Below are 18,833 nucleotides of genomic sequence, written 5' to 3'. Positions count from 1 at the left end.
CTAGAATGTTCACCTATATTTGAAAGAAAATATTTACATGCTTATAATAATTGAATGGTTTGCCTTTCTTCTAACACCAATTAGAAATGATGATTTACATGTCATGTGATCAGCAATTATGTGTAAGTTTAGGGATACTAGAAATGCTAAGATGTTCAGCTATTTGGCCATTTCTTTAAACTTGAAAAACAAACTAACACAAATTCAAGCATAGGCCATCGAGAGAATTTCATCAAAAAGTATTGGTTTGAATCCTACCTGTGCTATTTTAGTTTTATACATGTTGATTTGACACCTGTTATGTACCAAAAATTTAGTCAAATGCCAGAGACACATAAATGAGTGAGAACAAGGCTTGTGCTCTAGGTGCTTGTAGTCTGGGGAAATTGAACAGTTTCTGATTCAGTCTTCCTGTTGAATCAGTTCAACACCTGCTTTAAACTTCTGTATCCTGAACTTACTCTGCAAGGATGTTAATAGGATGTTAATAAAGGTCAAATGAGATAATGGGTGCAACTGATAGCTCTCCTGCCAGTTGCATAATGCATTCATTAATATTCTAATTGTTCTAGACACCCCCCGGGCAGATAGTACAGTCATGTACTATCTTGTGCCTGAGCTTGAATCCTGGATAGCAGTAAGGCTTTTGGGCATGCAACTTAATCCCTCTGTTCTTCAATTTATTATAAAATTATAATACAGTATTGCCCCTGGAATCCAAATGCCTTAGAACTCGAACAACTTAGAATCCGAATGAAAAATTCGAGCAAATTTTGCCTGAATTCCGAACGCTTCTTTGGAATCCGAACACCCAAGACGTTGTTCATGTGTTTTTGTGCATTTGTTTCCCCAGTGCTTGGGCCATCCATACACTTTGTCATTCAATTTCTTGTCAGAAGCTATAATTTTGTGCTTTTGTGCCTGTTTTGTGTTTTTTTAAATATGGTAAGTGTTTTCCTATGGGCCCTAAAAAGTGTAAGGAGGAAAGTAAGAATAAGAGGAAAGCTGTTAGAGCTCCAAATGAAGTTACAAAAGATCTTGCTAAGCACGAAAGTGGTACACATGTGGCTGATCTCACTTCTATGTTCCGGATGTCTAAATTGACTGTATGATTTTGGAAAATAAAGAAGCTATCAAGGCAGCTGATGTGGCAAAAGGGGTTATGATGCTGACCTCTAGGAGATCAAAAAGTATGGAAGAGATGGAAAAACTCCTCTTAGGTTGGATTAATGAAAAACAGCTGGCTGGTGATGTGATTTCTGAGACAATAATTTGTAAGAAAGTCAATGTTCTCCACGACGATTTAGTAAAAGGCCCATCTGATACTAGTGCTCAAAAGGAGGACTTCAAAGCCAATAGGAGGCAGTTTGAGAACTTTAAGAAAAGGGCTGGAATCCATAGTGTGGTTATGGACAGAGAGGCGGCCAGTTCTAATTCTTCTAATTCAGAAACAGCAGTAAAGTTTGTAAAGGAGTTGAAGGAATTTGTGAACAGTCAGGGGTATGTTTTGAAATAAGAGTTCAATTATGACAAAACAGGCATTTATGTCTTTAGCTTTTTATATTTTCAATTTTATTAATTTACATTTTTATTCAAATATTATTTGTAAATATTTTACCCTAAAATCCAGTGTATTTTGAAAATTTGAGTTTGTGGGACTTAGGAACATATTAATCCAGTTTTTATTATTTTGAAGAAAAAAAAAGGGGGTTCTGGAATGGATTAAGTTCCTATTCCAAGGTATCACTGTAATTATATTACTTTCTTCCTTGACAATTACATTTAGATGTGTAGAATTCATCACAGAATTCTAGCACATAATAACTATTCCATGGAGGTTAACCATTATTAAAATTCAGTGCAGTGCATCCCCAATTTAAAAATAAGGGCATGCAGATATGTTCACAACGTAATAAGTTGTAGAGATGGGACTCAGCCAGGTTGATCAGTTGCCAAAGCCCTTATTTTGCCACAACATCTTGGATCTCTGAAAATAATTTTATAAATATAACTGTTATATAAATTTGAAGGCTGTTTATGGGTTATGTACTCAAGTCCAATTTCTTTACTCTCCAGCCATATGCCAGACCACGAAAGTGAATCCTCCAGAGTGTGAATATGGCCTGGTGATTGTTCAGGACAATTTAACCCTTGGTCTCCAGCTGCCTCACCACTGAGGGGGAACCATTTCACTCAGTTAAGACAGGAATCTCAGCTCAGGTGAGTGAGGCAGGCTCAGGGAAGACTGTGGAGCTGGATCGCTCATTAGACTATGAGCATTCTGGCTTTCTCCCTCTTTCTGAGCCAAGCTGGAAAGTTGAGCTCGTTGTTTCTGATTTCTTTGTGTGTTTAAGTCAGTTTGCAGAATTACTCTCTTACAATGGCAGAGAAGTCACAAGGATCTGACAATCCTCAAGAAGCCCAGGAAAAAAGCAAGAGAAAGACCTTGAGGTCCACCAAGAAGGCATGGGTCCCTCTGGATGAGCAGCTGCCTCCTGGCTCCGAGGAAAGCCAGGGTCTCCCCATCCCCACGCTGGGTGAGAAGAGTCCTCGGGGTTGTTTGAAAATGTCCTGTGGTGGGTGGTGAGAGATGTAGGGGCATTTGGCTGGGGGGAGATGATTTTGGAACAAGGACTTAGGTGTGAATATACCAGTGTTCCTGGCACGATGCTGGAAGTGTCTACGAAATGGGCACCTCTGAGGTCTCCTGCTGATACTCAGAACACAGACCTTCTTGACAGGAGTAGATGAACTAAAGAATGAACTCTGTTTCCTTTCCATGCCAACTTCCCTTCCTCATAAGTCCCTAGGACTTCGAAGCCATGTGGGGTTCATGCTGGAGGCAGGAGGAAGCTTTACAGGATATTTTACTAAAAAGTCTTTTATTTGTTTGGTCTCTCTCAAGGCATAGAGATAATACTTTTAATCATTTCAAGAGTAATGAGTAAGAAAACCCTTTCCCCCACATCATGATGTACCTCTTTGGATGCTTTTTCTTCTTTGCCCCTCACCCAATTCATTCCATCCCTTCACAACAATAAGCACCTCCCAAGTCCACTGGGTTTTTTGGTTCCCCTTGTGAGAGGGATAATTCAGGTCCTCTGCTGTTTGGTTGGATAAAGAAAGAGAAAATCAGCCCAGAGTCCATGGTAGCCAATCAGAATGGAAACAAATATTTAACAGGAAATGCTGCCTTTCTACCCTCTGCTTTAGCCTGTTGATGATTATTGAGTCCTGTGATAAAGATCCACCTTAAAAGACTGGTGCCTTTTTAACACAGAGTGCCTTCAGCAATCTGGGACTCTAGTGCAATTTGTCCCTGGAATGAATGCAAATTGGGTTTCTAACCTGGCAGAAAACTCCTTGCAAATAAACATCACTGGCTGGCTGCCTTAGGTAAATGTCGTGATTCAATAAGGAGAGGCTCTGTGGTGATTTATGTCCAACAAGAGAAATATAAAAGTTTCATTTGCTTTTTCACCCTTTGTACTCACACCAGGTAATTTAAAAATTATTCCATCATCTCTCTTGCTCACCAGTGTTTTATTTTCCTTCTCTTTCACATTACTCTCTCTCTCTTTTTAAAAATGTTACAGTTTTTTTGCAAGTTTACACACACTTCCTTCTCAGGAAAGGCTGATCATGGAAAACAGAAGGTATTGCCTTCAGGAAAAAAAATGAATATGTTTATGGAAACATGTGACTAAACATGTAGGAAATGGAGCTATTGAGTGGTGCTTGACGACTAAGGTAGAGTCCTTTCAGCTAGTTGTGCTTTGACTTACTGATCTGTTTCTTTCTTCTTTGTAGAAGATTTCAAACAAGAAAGTATTCAACAGTGGCTAGACTCTGGACTCTTGTAAGTGTTTCTTTGTGCCTTATGCATTCTCTTTCAAAGATCCATGAAAATAATGTGGGCAACTTTGCCTGGACAAGTAAGAATTTTCATTTTAATTGGGTACTTGAAGAATTATCCTATTATTGCAAAAGCTAAGTATCAATTTAAAAAGTACAAAATAGAATAGTATTTTAGATCCTGACTATTCACTGGCTTCCAAAAGTCCTTCTTAATAAAACTTAACTCTGCATTTGCTCTCATCGGTTTAATGAAAAAGCAATTTAGTATAATTGATTTACACACATTGTTTAATTCACAATACTTTTCTTTCTTTATAGTGTCTCTGTAAATGAAAACTTTCAGCAAGTCATTGACCACACTGGTAAGACAAGAGAACCCAGAAGCGGTTATGCTTTTTGGAGTTGTGTAGGAGATACATTAAAATGTCCATGTGAATAAATCTTCCTAAAATGAGAATTATCAGAGGCTCCTGGAAAAGTACAGACCTCAAAAACCGTGCATCATAATTCCTTTGATTGACATAGAAGACTGAGATTCAGAAATGATAGGTGTTTACTCAGGTAGAAGCTTCTACTTTCAGTTAGAAGCTGAAACCAGGATTTAGACAAATCATCTGACAGCTCAGACTGTGGCAGGAAACTCAATGGGCTCTAAGAAGACATTTGCAAGGATATAATTATGGCAATGACATTGTTTCATTTCCCTCGTACTCTATTTACTTTTATTCCTAAATCTAGTCTCTTTCTATTTTTTATTCTCAAAATTACACTTATATCATCTCTTTCTAACATTGTATTTGTTCTCAGGAAGAACAAATGCCTGAATTGCAAAGCAAACAATGCAAGTATTTCTGAGGCAGAAATTGCATTTGTTTTACTGAGAATTGATAAGAACATTATAAAAAAAAAAAGAATTGCAGTTGTTTTACTGAGAATTGATAAGAACATTATAAAAAGAGATGTAATTACAAATCTTACAGTTTCCATCTTCATTAAACAAAATTCCTTATTTTATAGAATCTAAGACCCTTTGATTATAAAATGCACTTATATTTTAAGTACCACTCAGAAAAAAACAAACCAAACTGGCAATTACAAATGAAAAGCAATATTGACTATAAGACATACCCTTATTTCATAAATGCTAAGATGTGAATAAAGTATGTTTTAAAATTGATGAAATGCCACTGTGTCTTAAAAAGATGATATAAATTAGGAATTTAATGATTACAGGGAAAAATTATTAGTGTAATAGTCACCTTGCTGGTTTTAATTATTCACTTTCTTCACTGCCATCTTAAATTAAGATTGACCACTGGCTACAAACAAGTTTAAATTGGGATTTTTTTCCCCCTTTTAAAAAACTAGGTATATCATTGACATTTCCTTCCTCACCAAACTGCTTTATTACTTTTAAAATTCCACAAACATAGAAATCTCTTATTTTTTCCAAAAATAAAATTTATGTGCCTCTCTGTTTTAGTCTGGACTAAAAAAAAAGCAAGAAGGTAAGGAATGTACCCAGTACTTTATCCCCATATTTCCTCTTGTCCTGGTCCTGGCCAGAAGCCTGGCACTAGTTCTGGGGCCATCAGTAAATTGTATTAAAGGCTTTGCTTCCCAGAAATCAAAAACAAATCATGGACCTTCCTTTTTTGAATGAAGTCAGTGAACTGCAAAAGCACAGACATGAGGTAAAGACCTGGATGAAGAAAAGGGCTTGCACCATGGCTCTGATATCAGAAATGCATGGTTTCTGTTTGCCAAGTCCTTCATCTTCAGCAAGGTTTTTAATAATAATGGAATAGCTTCTTATGGGTTTAATTGAACCTTCACTTTTACCAGCGCCTTTCTCATCGATCATATTTTAAGCTCTGTAACCTGTGTAGTAGCATGGCTGGTTCTCATTTTTGTTTTGCAGGTGAGGAATCTGGGGCACTGGAGGTCAAGTGCTGTGATATTTGGTTACAGATGGTTAGAGGCAGGACTTCTATTAATAGTAATGCCCATGTGTGCCAGCCTTAGCCATGATGATACTCACTCTGAGCGTGGGGTAGCCAAAAGCCACTAGAAAGGATGTGCACTAGAATGGTGCCAGAAACTGATGACCTGGCCAGGGTGGCAGAGAGAAAAACTGTGAGGAAATGAAAAGGAGTTGAAGAGGAAAAAGAAGAGTTGTCATTCCTAGAGAGAAAATCCTGGAAAAACTCAAAATCCTGCTAGGATGTAGAGTGGTGCATTAGTTAGCTAGGGTGGCTATAGTAGGTCACCACAAACGTGGTGACTTACAACAACAGAAACTTACTCTCTCCCAGTTATGGAGTCTGGAAGGCCAAAATCAAGGTGTTAACAAACCTCATCGCCTTCTGATGGTTCTAGGGAAAGAATCCTTCCTTGTCTCTTCCTAGCTTCTAGTTGCTCCTGGAAATCCTGGCTGTTCCTGGCTTGTGGCTGCGTCACTCATTCCAGGGCTCCATCTCCATGTGGCCTCTTCTTATGTGTCTTCTCCTCTTCTTACAAGGTCACCAATCCCTGGATCCAGGACCCACCCTAATCCAACATGATCTCATCAAAACTAACTATAATTGCAATGACCCCATTTCCAAACAAGGACACATTCTGAGCTTCGGGGGAGAAATTAAATTGGGTAGACACAAGTCAATTGACTCCAAGTGGAATTTATTCTCAGGATGATTTCCTTAGTGTTGGCTTCTGAGGCTTTGAACAGTAAGTGGCAACAGGATCCAAGTGTCTGTCCATCTTAGAGGTGACCCAGTGGCTCCTCCAGAAAGCCTTCTAGTGGGCCTCCAAGCCTTGGTCTAAGCCCACATGACACAGATAAGTGAAATAAGAATTTGGTGGTCCTCTTCCTGATTCCCTGCTGAGTCTTGTGATGGCCAACATGGGGCTTGGGCTTTTATGGCCTTTACGCTCCTCTTTGGCTACCTAAAGTCTCATTCTTACTCATTTAGAATCTGATTGGTCCATTTGCACCTTGTTTATCACCATTATGCTAGGTAAATCCCCTAACCCTTAGCACTGCAGCCTCTTCATCAGTATGACTGTGAGGAGAAATTAATGCATATGGAGATGCACATGATAGGTATACATTATCTTGTTTACCAGACCATCTTTGAGGTGAATATTATGATTATTAAACTTTGTAAGGAGTAAAATTAGGTTTATAGAGGTGAAGTAAATTGGCCAAAGTCTCTCATTTACTAGGTAAGGGAGTTGAAATTTGAACTAACAACTATCTGGCTGTATAGCCATGTTGCCTCTCTAGAGAACTAACATAATTTACTATTTATGTTGTGCATGGAAACCCCTGGGAGGAAAGCCCTGTGCTGTGGTTTGAGTGTCTTCTCTAAAACTCATGTTGAAATTTAAACACCAATGTGACAGTATTAAAAAGTGGGACCTTTACGAAGTAAACAGGCCCTGAAGGCTCTCTGCTCTTATGGCTGGATTAATGCCATTATCATGGGACTGAGTTAGTTATCATGAAAGGGGTCTGCCATCATGGGAGTGGGCTCCTGAGAGAAGAGCAAGTTGGAAGCCTGCGTTCTCCCTATCTCGTGTGCTTCCATTCCTTTTTGTTTTACTATAGCATGACATGCAAGAAGGCTCTTACTAGATGCAGCCACTTGTTCTTGGACTTCCCAGCCTCCATAATCATGAGCCAAATAGCAATTCTATTGTTTATAAATTATCCAGTATGTGTAACTGTGCTTTAGTTACAGAAAATAGTCTAAGACAACCTATATCACCATTCCTGTTGGAAAAGTCAAAGTATGAGTGATGTGGATGGGTGGCATTTCTCTCTCTAGGGCTTCTAACTCTTCTACACTAGCCCTCTGGGAACACAACAGTCCTCTGGAATGTAAATTTTCTCATGTATGTAACTTATTTTTTATGTCAATCAAATGCCTATGGAAATGAAAAATGTCCACATCTAGAGCTTAAAGTAAAAAAAAAAAAAAAGATACGTTAGGCTGATCAAAGGGTACAAACTTATTGTTATAAAAATGAATAAGTTCTGGAGACCTTAAGTACAGCATGGTGAATTTAGCTAAAATAACATAATATATACTTGAAATTGCCTAAGACAGTAGGTCTTAAGTCTTCTCACCTCAAAAAAAAGGTGGGGTGGTAAGTGTGTGAGGTGATTAATGTGTTAATTAACTTGATTACAATAATCATTTCACAGTGTATATATATTTCAAAACAGGTTGTATACTTTGAATACATATAACATTTTATTTGTTAAATATATCTCAGTAAAGCTGAAAAACGTCAAATAATTCATTTGGAAAATCAAAGTAAATCATTTTCTTACCATTTCAGAAATTTTTTATTATCAGAACTTAAAATCTTAAAAAATTGATATGACTGAGAAATTAATGTTTAACAACTAGAAAGCACTCAGGTTATTGTGTCTTTCTGAGGTTCACTAGGTTTCTGATCTTTATACATTTCTGATCTCCATACATTTCAGACTCAAAAGTAATAATAGAATTATATAATCAGTCATTATTATTTATCAAGTGCTTATTATTATTACATATGTAAAAACTATTGCCAAGTACACCTCAAACAAAATAGCAGGATGATTAACCTTATCTATTGAGGAAACAGATACTCAGAAATGTTAAAATTTGCTTAAAACCACACAGCCAATAAAAGATGGAGATATAATTTGAATTTAAGTCTGTCTGATTTCAAAGTTCATGATTTTTCCACCAAAAAACTGGTCTATATCTGATGCCTGCACACTGGTGTAAATTAGCTGCCATTAAGTCTACCTCTACTTTTTCCTTACTTTTGTGAGCCAATCTTGGGTGGAAGAGAAGGATGCTCCTTAAAGGTAAGGTTAATTTCAGGATAATTTTACACCTCTCTCTTCCTTTTAGAGCTATATTTAATTAATACTTTTTCTTTGAACTAAAATCTACTCTATAAATCTCTAGGTTTCATACTCCAAAACTGGCATAATTTGGAAGGAAGAGAGAGGTGTAAAATTATCTTGAAATTAACCTATAAATAACACCAAATTAGAGTTATTTGGAATTTGGCTCAAGTCTCACCAGCCTGTGGGTACCAATTGGGTTACAATAAAATCAGTATCAAATTTTGATGGATTATTATTGACCCATCTTGGTGTCACAGGGTTTATTTGCAAAATATCCTTTGTAAGTATTTCTGAGAGTCATTAGATCTCTCATCCAGTTTCATAAATGAGTCCCCTTCGACTATCTCAGCTATTACTCCACACACAGACAAGACATTTAACACTTTCCAAACATCATGTTCTTCTTCTGCTCCTCTGGGCACCACCACCATGGCCTTTGAGCTTTTGTGGTGCTCTGTTTCTTGCAGAATCTGTAGAAGCACTCATTTACATTACACTGCATGACTCTATCACCTGAGGACTTAGGTAGCATTGCTGGTATTCTGTGTTACAGAAATATCTCTCAGCTTTCCCCTGCAGCCCATATCTCTCCTTGCACCTTAGATTTAGGATAGAAGCTGGAGACTAGAGACCAAATATGTTATCAAATCTGGCCTACAGGAACACAAAATTTCTTTCAGATCCCCTTTTATTCCTTTCTTCGGTGTATTTGGAAATTATGTATTGAGGGCCTCTTACAAGTCAGGCTCTCTTTTATGACTAGGGACACTGAAGAAAGTAGGTGCAACAATGATAGAAACAATAAGCAAAGAAATTGATGTGCAATGTGCCGGGAACACAGGTGATATGGGAAGTCATCTCACATAAAATTACCTTTTAGCAGCTGCCTGAAAGAACTGAAGGAGTGGGGTATTTATTTTCTGGAAATGAACTGTTTCAGGTAGACGAGATAGCAAAGGTCCCAGGGTGGAAGTTTGCCCTCTGTATACAAGGATCCCTGAGTGGTTGCTGTTAAATAGGGAAGGATGACAGTAGAGGGGTAATGGTTAAAAAACCACCCAGAAACCAAATAATTTAGGGTGATGTATTAAAGTATCCCTATAAGTATGTGGTCTTTTACTCAGTGTGAGAAGGGAATCCTTTAAAATGTTTTATACCAAGACGTGGTATTATCTTGGTTCCTCTTAACAAAGAAACTCTGACTGCCATTTGAAGAATAGACTGTGGGAGAAGGTTGGAGAGGGTAATCGCAGAAAGCCCAGTTAGGAGGCTGGTGAAATATTTCAAATGAAAGAGGATGGAGACTTAAACCAGTATAGTAGCAGTCATTGTAGAGAGAAGTGTTGGAATCTGAATATGTTTGAAACGTCGTCATGGCAGGATATGCTGGTGGATTGGATGTAGGATATAAAAGAAAGAAAAAAGTCAAAAATGGCTACAACAAATTATGCCTAAGTATTTGGGAAGATGGGTGGCCATTTATTGGGATGGGTAAAACAATAGAAAGATCAGGCTTGGGTTAAGAGATGGGAAATTCTATTTTAATCATATCATGGTTTAAATTCTTACTAGATAGCCAAGGAAATGCTTTTGAGTAGAAAGTTGTAAATACACATCTAGAATTCAGGGGAAAAGTCTAGGATTATACATAAACAGTTTGGGACTATTTGGCAAGTACATGGTACCTAAAACCAGAAGACCAGAGAAGTGAGTCCAAATAAAGAGGCCAGGAAGACCTAAAAAACCAGCAGAGGAAAAGAAGGGGTGGGGCATGAGATACAAAGAGAGCAGAAAGAGAAGAGTCTGAAAGGCCAGGGAGTCAATGTGTTGAGGAGGGAGCAGTCAACCTCACCAGCTGCTGTTGAGGGGTGCCTATGAGGAGGATTGACAGTGGACCATCAGCTTTGGCAAAGGAGGTCACTGGGGACCCTGAGAAGAGCTATTGCAGAGGAATGGTGGGGGAGAGATCCTGATTATACAGCTTTTAAGATGGAAAGGGAGTAGAGGAAGTGGAAACAGAAAATTACTTTGAGGAATTAAGAGGTGAAAGGGAATAGCTAACTGAAATAACAGCTGCTAGAAAAGGGGAGATAACAAGATTTTCTGTTTGGAAGATGAGAGCCATTGTAGCACAATGTGTGAACTTATAGCAGTGATTGATAGTTGAGCTGAATGGAGGTATGTGGCACCATCCCTGGTCTTCCTGGAGCTGCGGCCAGAGCCTATACACCCCCGTGTGGTCCTTATCCTCTTAGGGCTTTGACACCTCCGCCAATGAAATATTGCTCACCCAAAGTTATTTGCTAATAGAAATTACTTGGGTTTCTCCCTATAGCTAGGACAGAGACCTTCCCTTGTCTCTCTTAAAAGTGGTATAATCAGATTATACATGTCTTAAAATCCTTCTTTCCATATTAAGTTTAGTAACTGTAACATGTTGGGTAGCTGCCCTTGCTCCTTGCATGCCAAGTCTTATTAAAGCATTTCACACAGGATAGTCTGTCATTCTCTGCCTTACCTTGTAACACATCTTAGGGCATCTTAGTTGATTGTCTGACAATTTCCTTCTTCAGACTCTCCAAGGCATTGTCTGCTTTGGGTCCATGGATGACTTCCAGGGAAGATCCTCATAGGCATCCTACAACTTTTTCCCATTTCCTTTTCCAAGAATCACCACCCCTGAGTGCAGATTAACTCCTTTTATTGGTCACTGACTGTGCAAGTAAAAATGTTAGATTGTCATTTTGGGTGAAGTAGGGATCCACACTTTCCTATAACCACAAATACATTAGGACATTCTGAGCCTCTTTGGACTCAATTGTGGTATTAAAGGGTCCATGGTCATAAATGTTAAGGTTGCTCTTTTCCAGGCTCCAGACTCATTCTTAATCTCCAATTTTGTATTAAAGCTGCATATTAAAAAGCCTGGAGAGAGCATCTGGTTTGTAGTGCTCATTCTTACCACCAAAGAACAAATTAAACATCAGTACTATCGCACTGGATATGAATTGTCATTATAATACAAGAATTACATTAATAATGTAAGTGAGGCTTGGCACCTGTAGCTCAAGTGGCTATGGCGCCAGTCACATACACCAGAGCTGGCAGGTTCAAGTCCAGCATGGGCCTGCCAAACAACAATGATAACTATAACAAAACAAACAAACAAAAAAAAAAAATAGCCAGTCATTGTGGCCAGCACCTATAGTCCCAGCTACTTGGGAGACCGAGGCAAGAGAATCACTTAAGCCTAGTAGTTGGAGGTAGCTGTGAGGTGTGATGCCACAGCATCCTACCCAGGGCGACAGTTTAAGGCTCTGTGTCAAATAAATAAATAAATAAATAAATAAATAAATGTGAGAGTGCATTGTCATGCATTGTCATCATAATGTAAGGAGAAGATGAATATAATGAAGGGCGGTGACTGTGGCTTAGTGAGTAGGGCACCAGCCCCATATAACAAGACAGGTGGGTTCAAACCTGGCCCCGGCCAAACTGCAACAAAAAATAGCTGGGCATTGTGGCGGGCACATGTGGTCCCAGTTACATGGGAGGCTGAGGCAAGAGAATCACCTAAGCCCAGGAATTGGAGGTTGCTGTGAGCTGTGATGCCACTGCACTCTACCGAGGGCAAAAAGGTGACACTCTGTCTCTAAAAAAAAAAAAAAAAGATACATACAATGAATGCACACTTTAATACATAGGCTTTTATAATTGGCACTTGTTTATCAATGCATCCAAGTGTAACTATGAGTGAAAAAATAAGAAGTACTCCCACAGTAAAAAGACAGTTTTTGTCAAAGATGTTTGATTCCAGTTACTACTTAATGGGTGGTTAATTAATTTGTCCTTTCTTATATTTAGATATTTCTTCTCCAATCCACAGAGATATCCAAAAAGAGCAAACTTATTTGTTTCCAGTAAGACTTGGTTACATGACAAGAATTTAGAAAATCAAAATCTAAATTTTGTGGTCTATACGATAAGAAAAGGTCAGTGTAAATCCCATTAAATATGATAGGTGTTCCCTTCTTGTCAAATGAAAGCATTCCAAGCAAAGAAGTGTTCTAGATGAAGGGTACAAAGGTTTAAAATACATAACTTTTGATCTCAAGAATGTTGCTCTGGTATGTTCAGGATCACTACAATTCAAATGTAACGTACACCAACTTCCCTACAAGACCTTCTGATCTTGTCCCTTCTCATTAAATGCTTAGTTCTTTACCTTTCTTCATACAACTTCTCCTGTCTTAATCTTTCCTGTTCTATTCACCCCTTTCCCTTCTTTTGAGGCCTGATCCAAGTCCCATATCCTTTATCAAACCCTTTCTGATTTTTGTACTTAGACTCAATCTCTCTTCTGAAAACCAGTGACATCTATTTGGGGTCATATCAAGTTGTGGTCAACTTGGCTAGTGCTGCCTCAAATTATTAGAGATATGATTCGTATCATTGACAAAATGGGAAATGCCCCTGGGGCAGGTATCATCTCTAAAATATCTGATTTCCCCAAAGGTGATAAAAGAATCTCAATAAAACATCATACAGATGATATTTTCAGATTGGGAAATCTTCTCAAAAGAGGTGAGACTTGAGCTAGTCAAAGAAAGAGGGATATGGTTTTGAAAAAACAAAGAGGCAAGAAAAATTAATTTGGCAGAAGCAATAAAAGTTTGAATGAAGGCACAGAATTGAGAAGAAAACTAAATGTGCTCAGGAGAGCGTACGGAAGATAATCAGACTAGAAAAATGGTTTCATGCTAGGGAACAATGGTGGAAATTTTTCTGTTAAATGGGGTGTGATGGGATTATAGATGTCTTAAAATCCAGAAAGAGGAAATCACACGGGAATTCTAAGGACTGAATTGGCACAGAAGTGTCATCTCAGATTCTCATTCTAGTGGATAGGTGGCTGTAACCAGGGTCTGGGACAAGCAGAATTTTGACACCATATCTTTTTTCACCTAAAAAGAAAGTCAAGAATAATTTATGATAATCTTTAGTGATAACTCTTGTATGTGCTGGTGAGGAATTGAAGCAAGGGTGCTACACATTTGCCAGCTCTATTGTAGTGAGTTCTGAACTCACTACAATGCAAAGAGAAATGACAGATTTGGTGTTTATCCTGACAATGGAAGAGTGTGCACACTAGGAAGAAGTTCATAACAGAACTCAGGCTTGAGGTGAAAGAATTTACGCTGAGGGTCAATTTATGCTGGAATGGAGAACAGTCAACAGCATCTGAAAAATAAACAGATATATGGGTAAAAAAGAGCACAGAATTCCAACTGGCTTTAAGCTTTTGAGCATGAGTATCAGGCGGAATGTAAAGGTGTTTTTTGCAAATATGAATATGGATTAAAATTTTCCAAATAAGACAAACAAACAATGTTGACTGTTTCTACTAAGTGTCCTGGTCATGCAGGAGTTAAATATACGGAAAACTGCAGAATGCTATTATTTTTGAGTCTTGCAAAAATGAAATTTGATTAGTCTATTGGATGATATTCCAAAGAACCAAATGTCTTCCATGAATCAGTCAGAAATGCTTAGGAAAACCAAAATAAAAAGTGCTTTCTAAGCCAATAAAGGTGCTAATTAGTGCCTTCTGCATATCTAACTACATCTTCCCCAGTAATACATTTTGCAGGGTTAAGTGTGGTGTCTGCTGCTTCAGATGGCAGAAGTCCACCAAACAGTGGGGAGGGTGGCTAGAGACTCAAGTATCTAAAAGGGAATCAGAACTGGCATTTTAACCCATGGAATGGGATGTATTGAATAGAACAGGGAAAGTTTTTTTTTCCTCACACTTTAATTTTCCTCCATATCAACTCTAGGAAACTTGGGGATAGTAGGACTTAATTTTTTTTTTCTAATCTTTCTCCTTCCCCAAATGCTTTTAGAGAGTAAAATCTAATTTTAAAAACCTAACAATGGTATCCTGGAGGGGAAAATAATGAAGGAAATATTAAGACCAGCCACTAGAGAAGTGAATGTGGAATTGAGGAAGACCTATGAGCAGAGCTCTGTGCGGGGAAACAAGCACACATGTGAGGACCCACCTTTTCCCTGGGGCAGCCTCACACCTGGGGTCTACAGACACATGGGAGGAATCTGGGTACAGGAGCAGTTTGTCCATTGGCCATACCCTTGCCTGAGTGTGAGATTCTTGCTCTGATTAGAGGCGGGAGACTCACGTGTTTCTGGGACCAAGGCAGGTGATTGCTAACGAAGGAAGCAGCGGGAAAGAGACAGGAGAGCATTTAAGAGCACGTTGCCTTCAACAGACCCCTGCCCTGAACATACCTGGGCTAGTGCTGCTGGCTCATCCAAGTTTTAGGGAAAGTTCAGACATTCCAATCTCTGCAAGAACTGGCACACTGTGGGCCAGCAGCTTGTACCTTTTTATTGGAAACAGGAAAGGGAAGCAGCACCTAACCCTGACAAACCCGTCCTAAGGCCGTGGAAAGTTGACCTCACACATTAGCAAAATGGGAAACCAAAGCAAAGTAACCCTCCAACAGGAAAGGGATAATGTAATACTTCACCAGCTGCCCTGTGCAAGACTTTCCACTGCCTGAGTTCAAATGTTGGAAAGGCCAGTCGCTGCTTCTGCAGTGATCAGGCAGCAAACACAGAGTAACACTGTCAAAATGCCACTCGGTCTCCTGGGACCAACGGGGCTAGAATGTAAGATGGAAATCAAGCAGTAAACCTAAATAATAGTTAATACTTTTGTCACAATTTTTAAAATGAGGCTTATGTTGTGAGTTTAAAAAATCATATCAGCTTTCTTTGCCTTGGTTTTCTCCAAAATCTAAGCTCAGCCGCAGAGAAGGCTATTATGTCTGAATATATTGGCTGTGGATAGACATTTGTGTCATTTTCATCAAGATGAAGAAGAAAAAGTACAGGCATCTGGGAAAGAATGTAAATGCTGTATTTGTACATCAAGGAGGATGAGCTTCAGGTAGGGAGAGCCCCTAATTGTCAGTGATGGCTGACCTCGCAGGGTGCTGGCTGTGTGGTGGAAAGTGAGAGGCCCTTTCCACAGCTGATTCTAAAGCTGTATAAGGCTTTCATGTTGTCATTAGACCAGAACTTCCCTCCTCCTCCCTGTAAGTGACCAAGCTGGGTCCTCTTATACATCCCTAGGAAAACATGTTACCTTTAGGGATTTCTTTTTCTCTTGAAGAGGACCCTACATTTCCTGGCAACCCAAGTGTTATTAAACAACAGCAGACAGAGGCGTGTGGTCCCTGGACTGTGGCTACTAGATCTGTTTGGGTACTAGAATTCCATGAAGAAGCCCCTTGGGTGAAGACTGCAAATTCTGGATATCTTGATTTTCTTTTCTTTTTTTTTAGATAGAGTCTCACTGTAGCACCCAGGCTAAGGTGCCATGGCCTCAGCCTAGCTCACAGCAGCCTCGTACTCCTCCTGCCTCAGCCTCCTGAGTAGCTGGGACTATAGAACCCTGCCACAAGCCTGGCAAATTTTCTATTTTTAGTACAGACAGGGTTTTGCTCTGGCTCAGGCTGGTCTAGAACTCCTGATCTCAAGTGATCGTCCCACCTCAGCCTCACAGAGCACTAGAATTACAGGCATGAGCCACCACACCTGGCCTTAGATGACTTGATTTTCTACAATAACAGGGTGTTTGAGAACTCAGCAAGGCTGAGCTTTTCTCATCAATGTCTGAAAATGGATCATTTCTGCTCTGACAGTTTGAACAATTCCCGGTGTCTACAACACCAGATCCCAGCCTGAATGTACACATTTAATCACACATTCCAGGAAATGCAGGGCAATAGCAGGCAGGCAAGCAGAAAAGACCAAAGTGATGCAAGAGCATTGGTACTAGCACAATATGCCACCACATGACCTAGGACTGTAGAATGTTTTAGGAGACAATAGGTGCACAGAAATGCTCCAGAATTATCTGGATAAGCTAAACCAAGAACAAATGAAGTCTTGCTTTGTGAATTACATGCAACATAGTGCATAGAATTGGTGCTGCTAGGAAGGGTGCAGGGAGAAATGGAAAAAAAATACTTAAAATTATAATTATTAATTTTATCTTCATTTGGACGACTTATTTAATTCATCATACTATCAAGTTATTACAACATGATTGCCTAAAAATTATACTGTGCTAGCATCTATGACATGATTGAAAAGGTAGCAAATAGGCTTTCACTTCTGTGACAATTTCAATCAATTGGCAGTGATGTTACAAGTTTAAGAAGCTCTGAGATTGATTTGTATTCACTGAGCAAGAGTGCAGCAGTGAATTAGCCATGTCTGCCTACTGAGGGTCTTGTGTGTTGAATAATTGACGGTTTACAAGGTCTGGATCTTGAAGGTGTCTCCTAGGGTGAAGGAATAGCTAAAGGGAAGAACACTTCATGCAGAACAGCTCTTTTTTTTTGTCTGTTTAAATTAGTAGAGTTTTGTAAAAGATTTCATATGGTACTGGAACTCCTCTGGTATTCCATTTTTGGTAGTGACTCCCTGGAATGTTTTATGAAGTAGTTATATATTCACTTCATGTTACCAGCTTCTAAATTTTAGATACATACCCATGCTTATTCTGTTCTTCTCAAAAACACACCCATGAAGTTTTTTATAAACAAAGGATGGTCAGTAACTTAATCTTTTGTGATAATTCTAATCAGTTGGTGGTGACTTTCCTGAAGATGTGATGGGAAAGTGATGCAATTGATTAATGATGTCTGCATTGACAGTGGTAGCACAGAGGCCATATATATTTCCACTCTGTATTTAAACCTCAAAAATAGATTTAGATTTCTTACCTTATCTGTCTCTTGTGACAGAGTTCCAATTATTTTGTAGGGCAAAATATCTGTATATCTGTTCTCTCACTACCTCTTTAAAGTGGAGTCATGTATCCTAGATTCAGAGTTAGCAAAGGATATGCCATTCATTCACACCACAGTAACACATCTTAAGTCTCTAGATTTCTAGCCTAGTGTTATTTCTTTAGTTTTGTTTTGCTTTGTTTTAGTTTCCTTCCTTCCTTCCTTCCTTCCTTCCTTCCTTCCTTCCTTCCTTCCTTCCTTCCTTCCTTCCTTCCTTCCTTCCTTCCTTCTTTTCTTTTTCTTTTTTTGGCTTTAGGTAAGGTCCACTGAGTTTTTAAAATTTTTCTGAAAATCATGGGTACATATATTCCTATCTCCATTTCCAAAATTTGACACTTAGAGACAAATTCATAGATGCCTTGAGATCTATTCATAGACTCTGTACAGAGATAAGAACCCTGGTCCTTTATTATTTTCAGCATTCTTTCATATATTGAAATCAGTAGGATTTGTTTTTCCAAAATTCCTCCCAACCTGTATGGTATTTCTTATGGTAAAAACCTTATGTTCTCATGGATGTACAGGACAGCAACACTTCCAGTTTTATACACGTCACACATTTGCACCCAGGAGAGCCACAGGTGAGAGGCAATGAAAAGACTGGTGAAACTTCTGAGGAATTTGCCTATATCCTGAACATTCTACAGAAGTTAGCCACGTGTTTTATCATAATACATGATCCTAATATTGCAATGGCCCCTGAATCAGCCTCAAGGATAACCAATATTTATTTCCTCTATTCTGTGCTCAGTGCCACTATTAGTCATTCAGACGCGTTCAGCGTTATCTTTCTCTCATTTACTTGTTTGCTCAAAATCTTCCCTGGATCTCCATGTTCTAATATTTACATACAAACTCTTCCTTTTTAAAATAAGCTATAGACCATTCTGTTGATAGTGTGGTATGACAGAAAAACAATAAATTAAAATAAATTGTAGTATCTTACTGGCCATGACAAATTTATTTAATGTCTCTGAGCCTCAATTTCCTCTACATTTAGTGGAGATTAATAATACCTATCTCATGGATTTATTGTGAGAATTAGAAGAGATTGTGCATGTACCATGCCTAGTATATTACCTTGCATAATGTTTGTTCTAAATAAATAGTAACTATTACTGCTATAATCAATAATAAAGGACTAATAAATTCCTATATATGTGTCTTTTGGCTGTATGATC

At 38.7% G+C, this 18,833-nt stretch overlaps 1 protein-coding gene across 4 annotated transcripts in view; it reads left to right on the top strand.

Annotated features, from left to right (window-relative positions):
- The first annotated feature begins 2,118 nt into the window (after positions 1 to 2,118).
- Positions 2,119 to 18,833, top strand: part of ITPRID1 (ITPR interacting domain containing 1) — a 134,641-nt gene continuing 117,926 nt past the window's right edge. For all 4 annotated transcript variants that reach the window (XM_053609383.1, XM_053609382.1, XM_053609384.1 and 1 more), the window contains exons 1-4: positions 2,119 to 2,220; positions 2,359 to 2,537; positions 3,811 to 3,859; positions 4,177 to 4,220. In XM_053609383.1, coding sequence (XP_053465358.1) covers positions 2,381 to 2,537; positions 3,811 to 3,859; positions 4,177 to 4,220 — 250 coding nt within the window. In that variant the 5' untranslated portion in view covers positions 2,119 to 2,220; positions 2,359 to 2,380. The remainder of the gene's footprint in view (positions 2,221 to 2,358; positions 2,538 to 3,810; positions 3,860 to 4,176; positions 4,221 to 18,833) is intronic.

This window comes from Nycticebus coucang, chromosome 11 (genome assembly GCF_027406575.1).
Source record: "Nycticebus coucang isolate mNycCou1 chromosome 11, mNycCou1.pri, whole genome shotgun sequence".
NCBI lineage: Eukaryota > Metazoa > Chordata > Mammalia > Primates > Lorisidae > Nycticebus > Nycticebus coucang.
The sequence above is the reverse complement of the archived record's forward strand: the minus strand, read 5'-3'. Positions and strand labels throughout refer to the sequence as shown.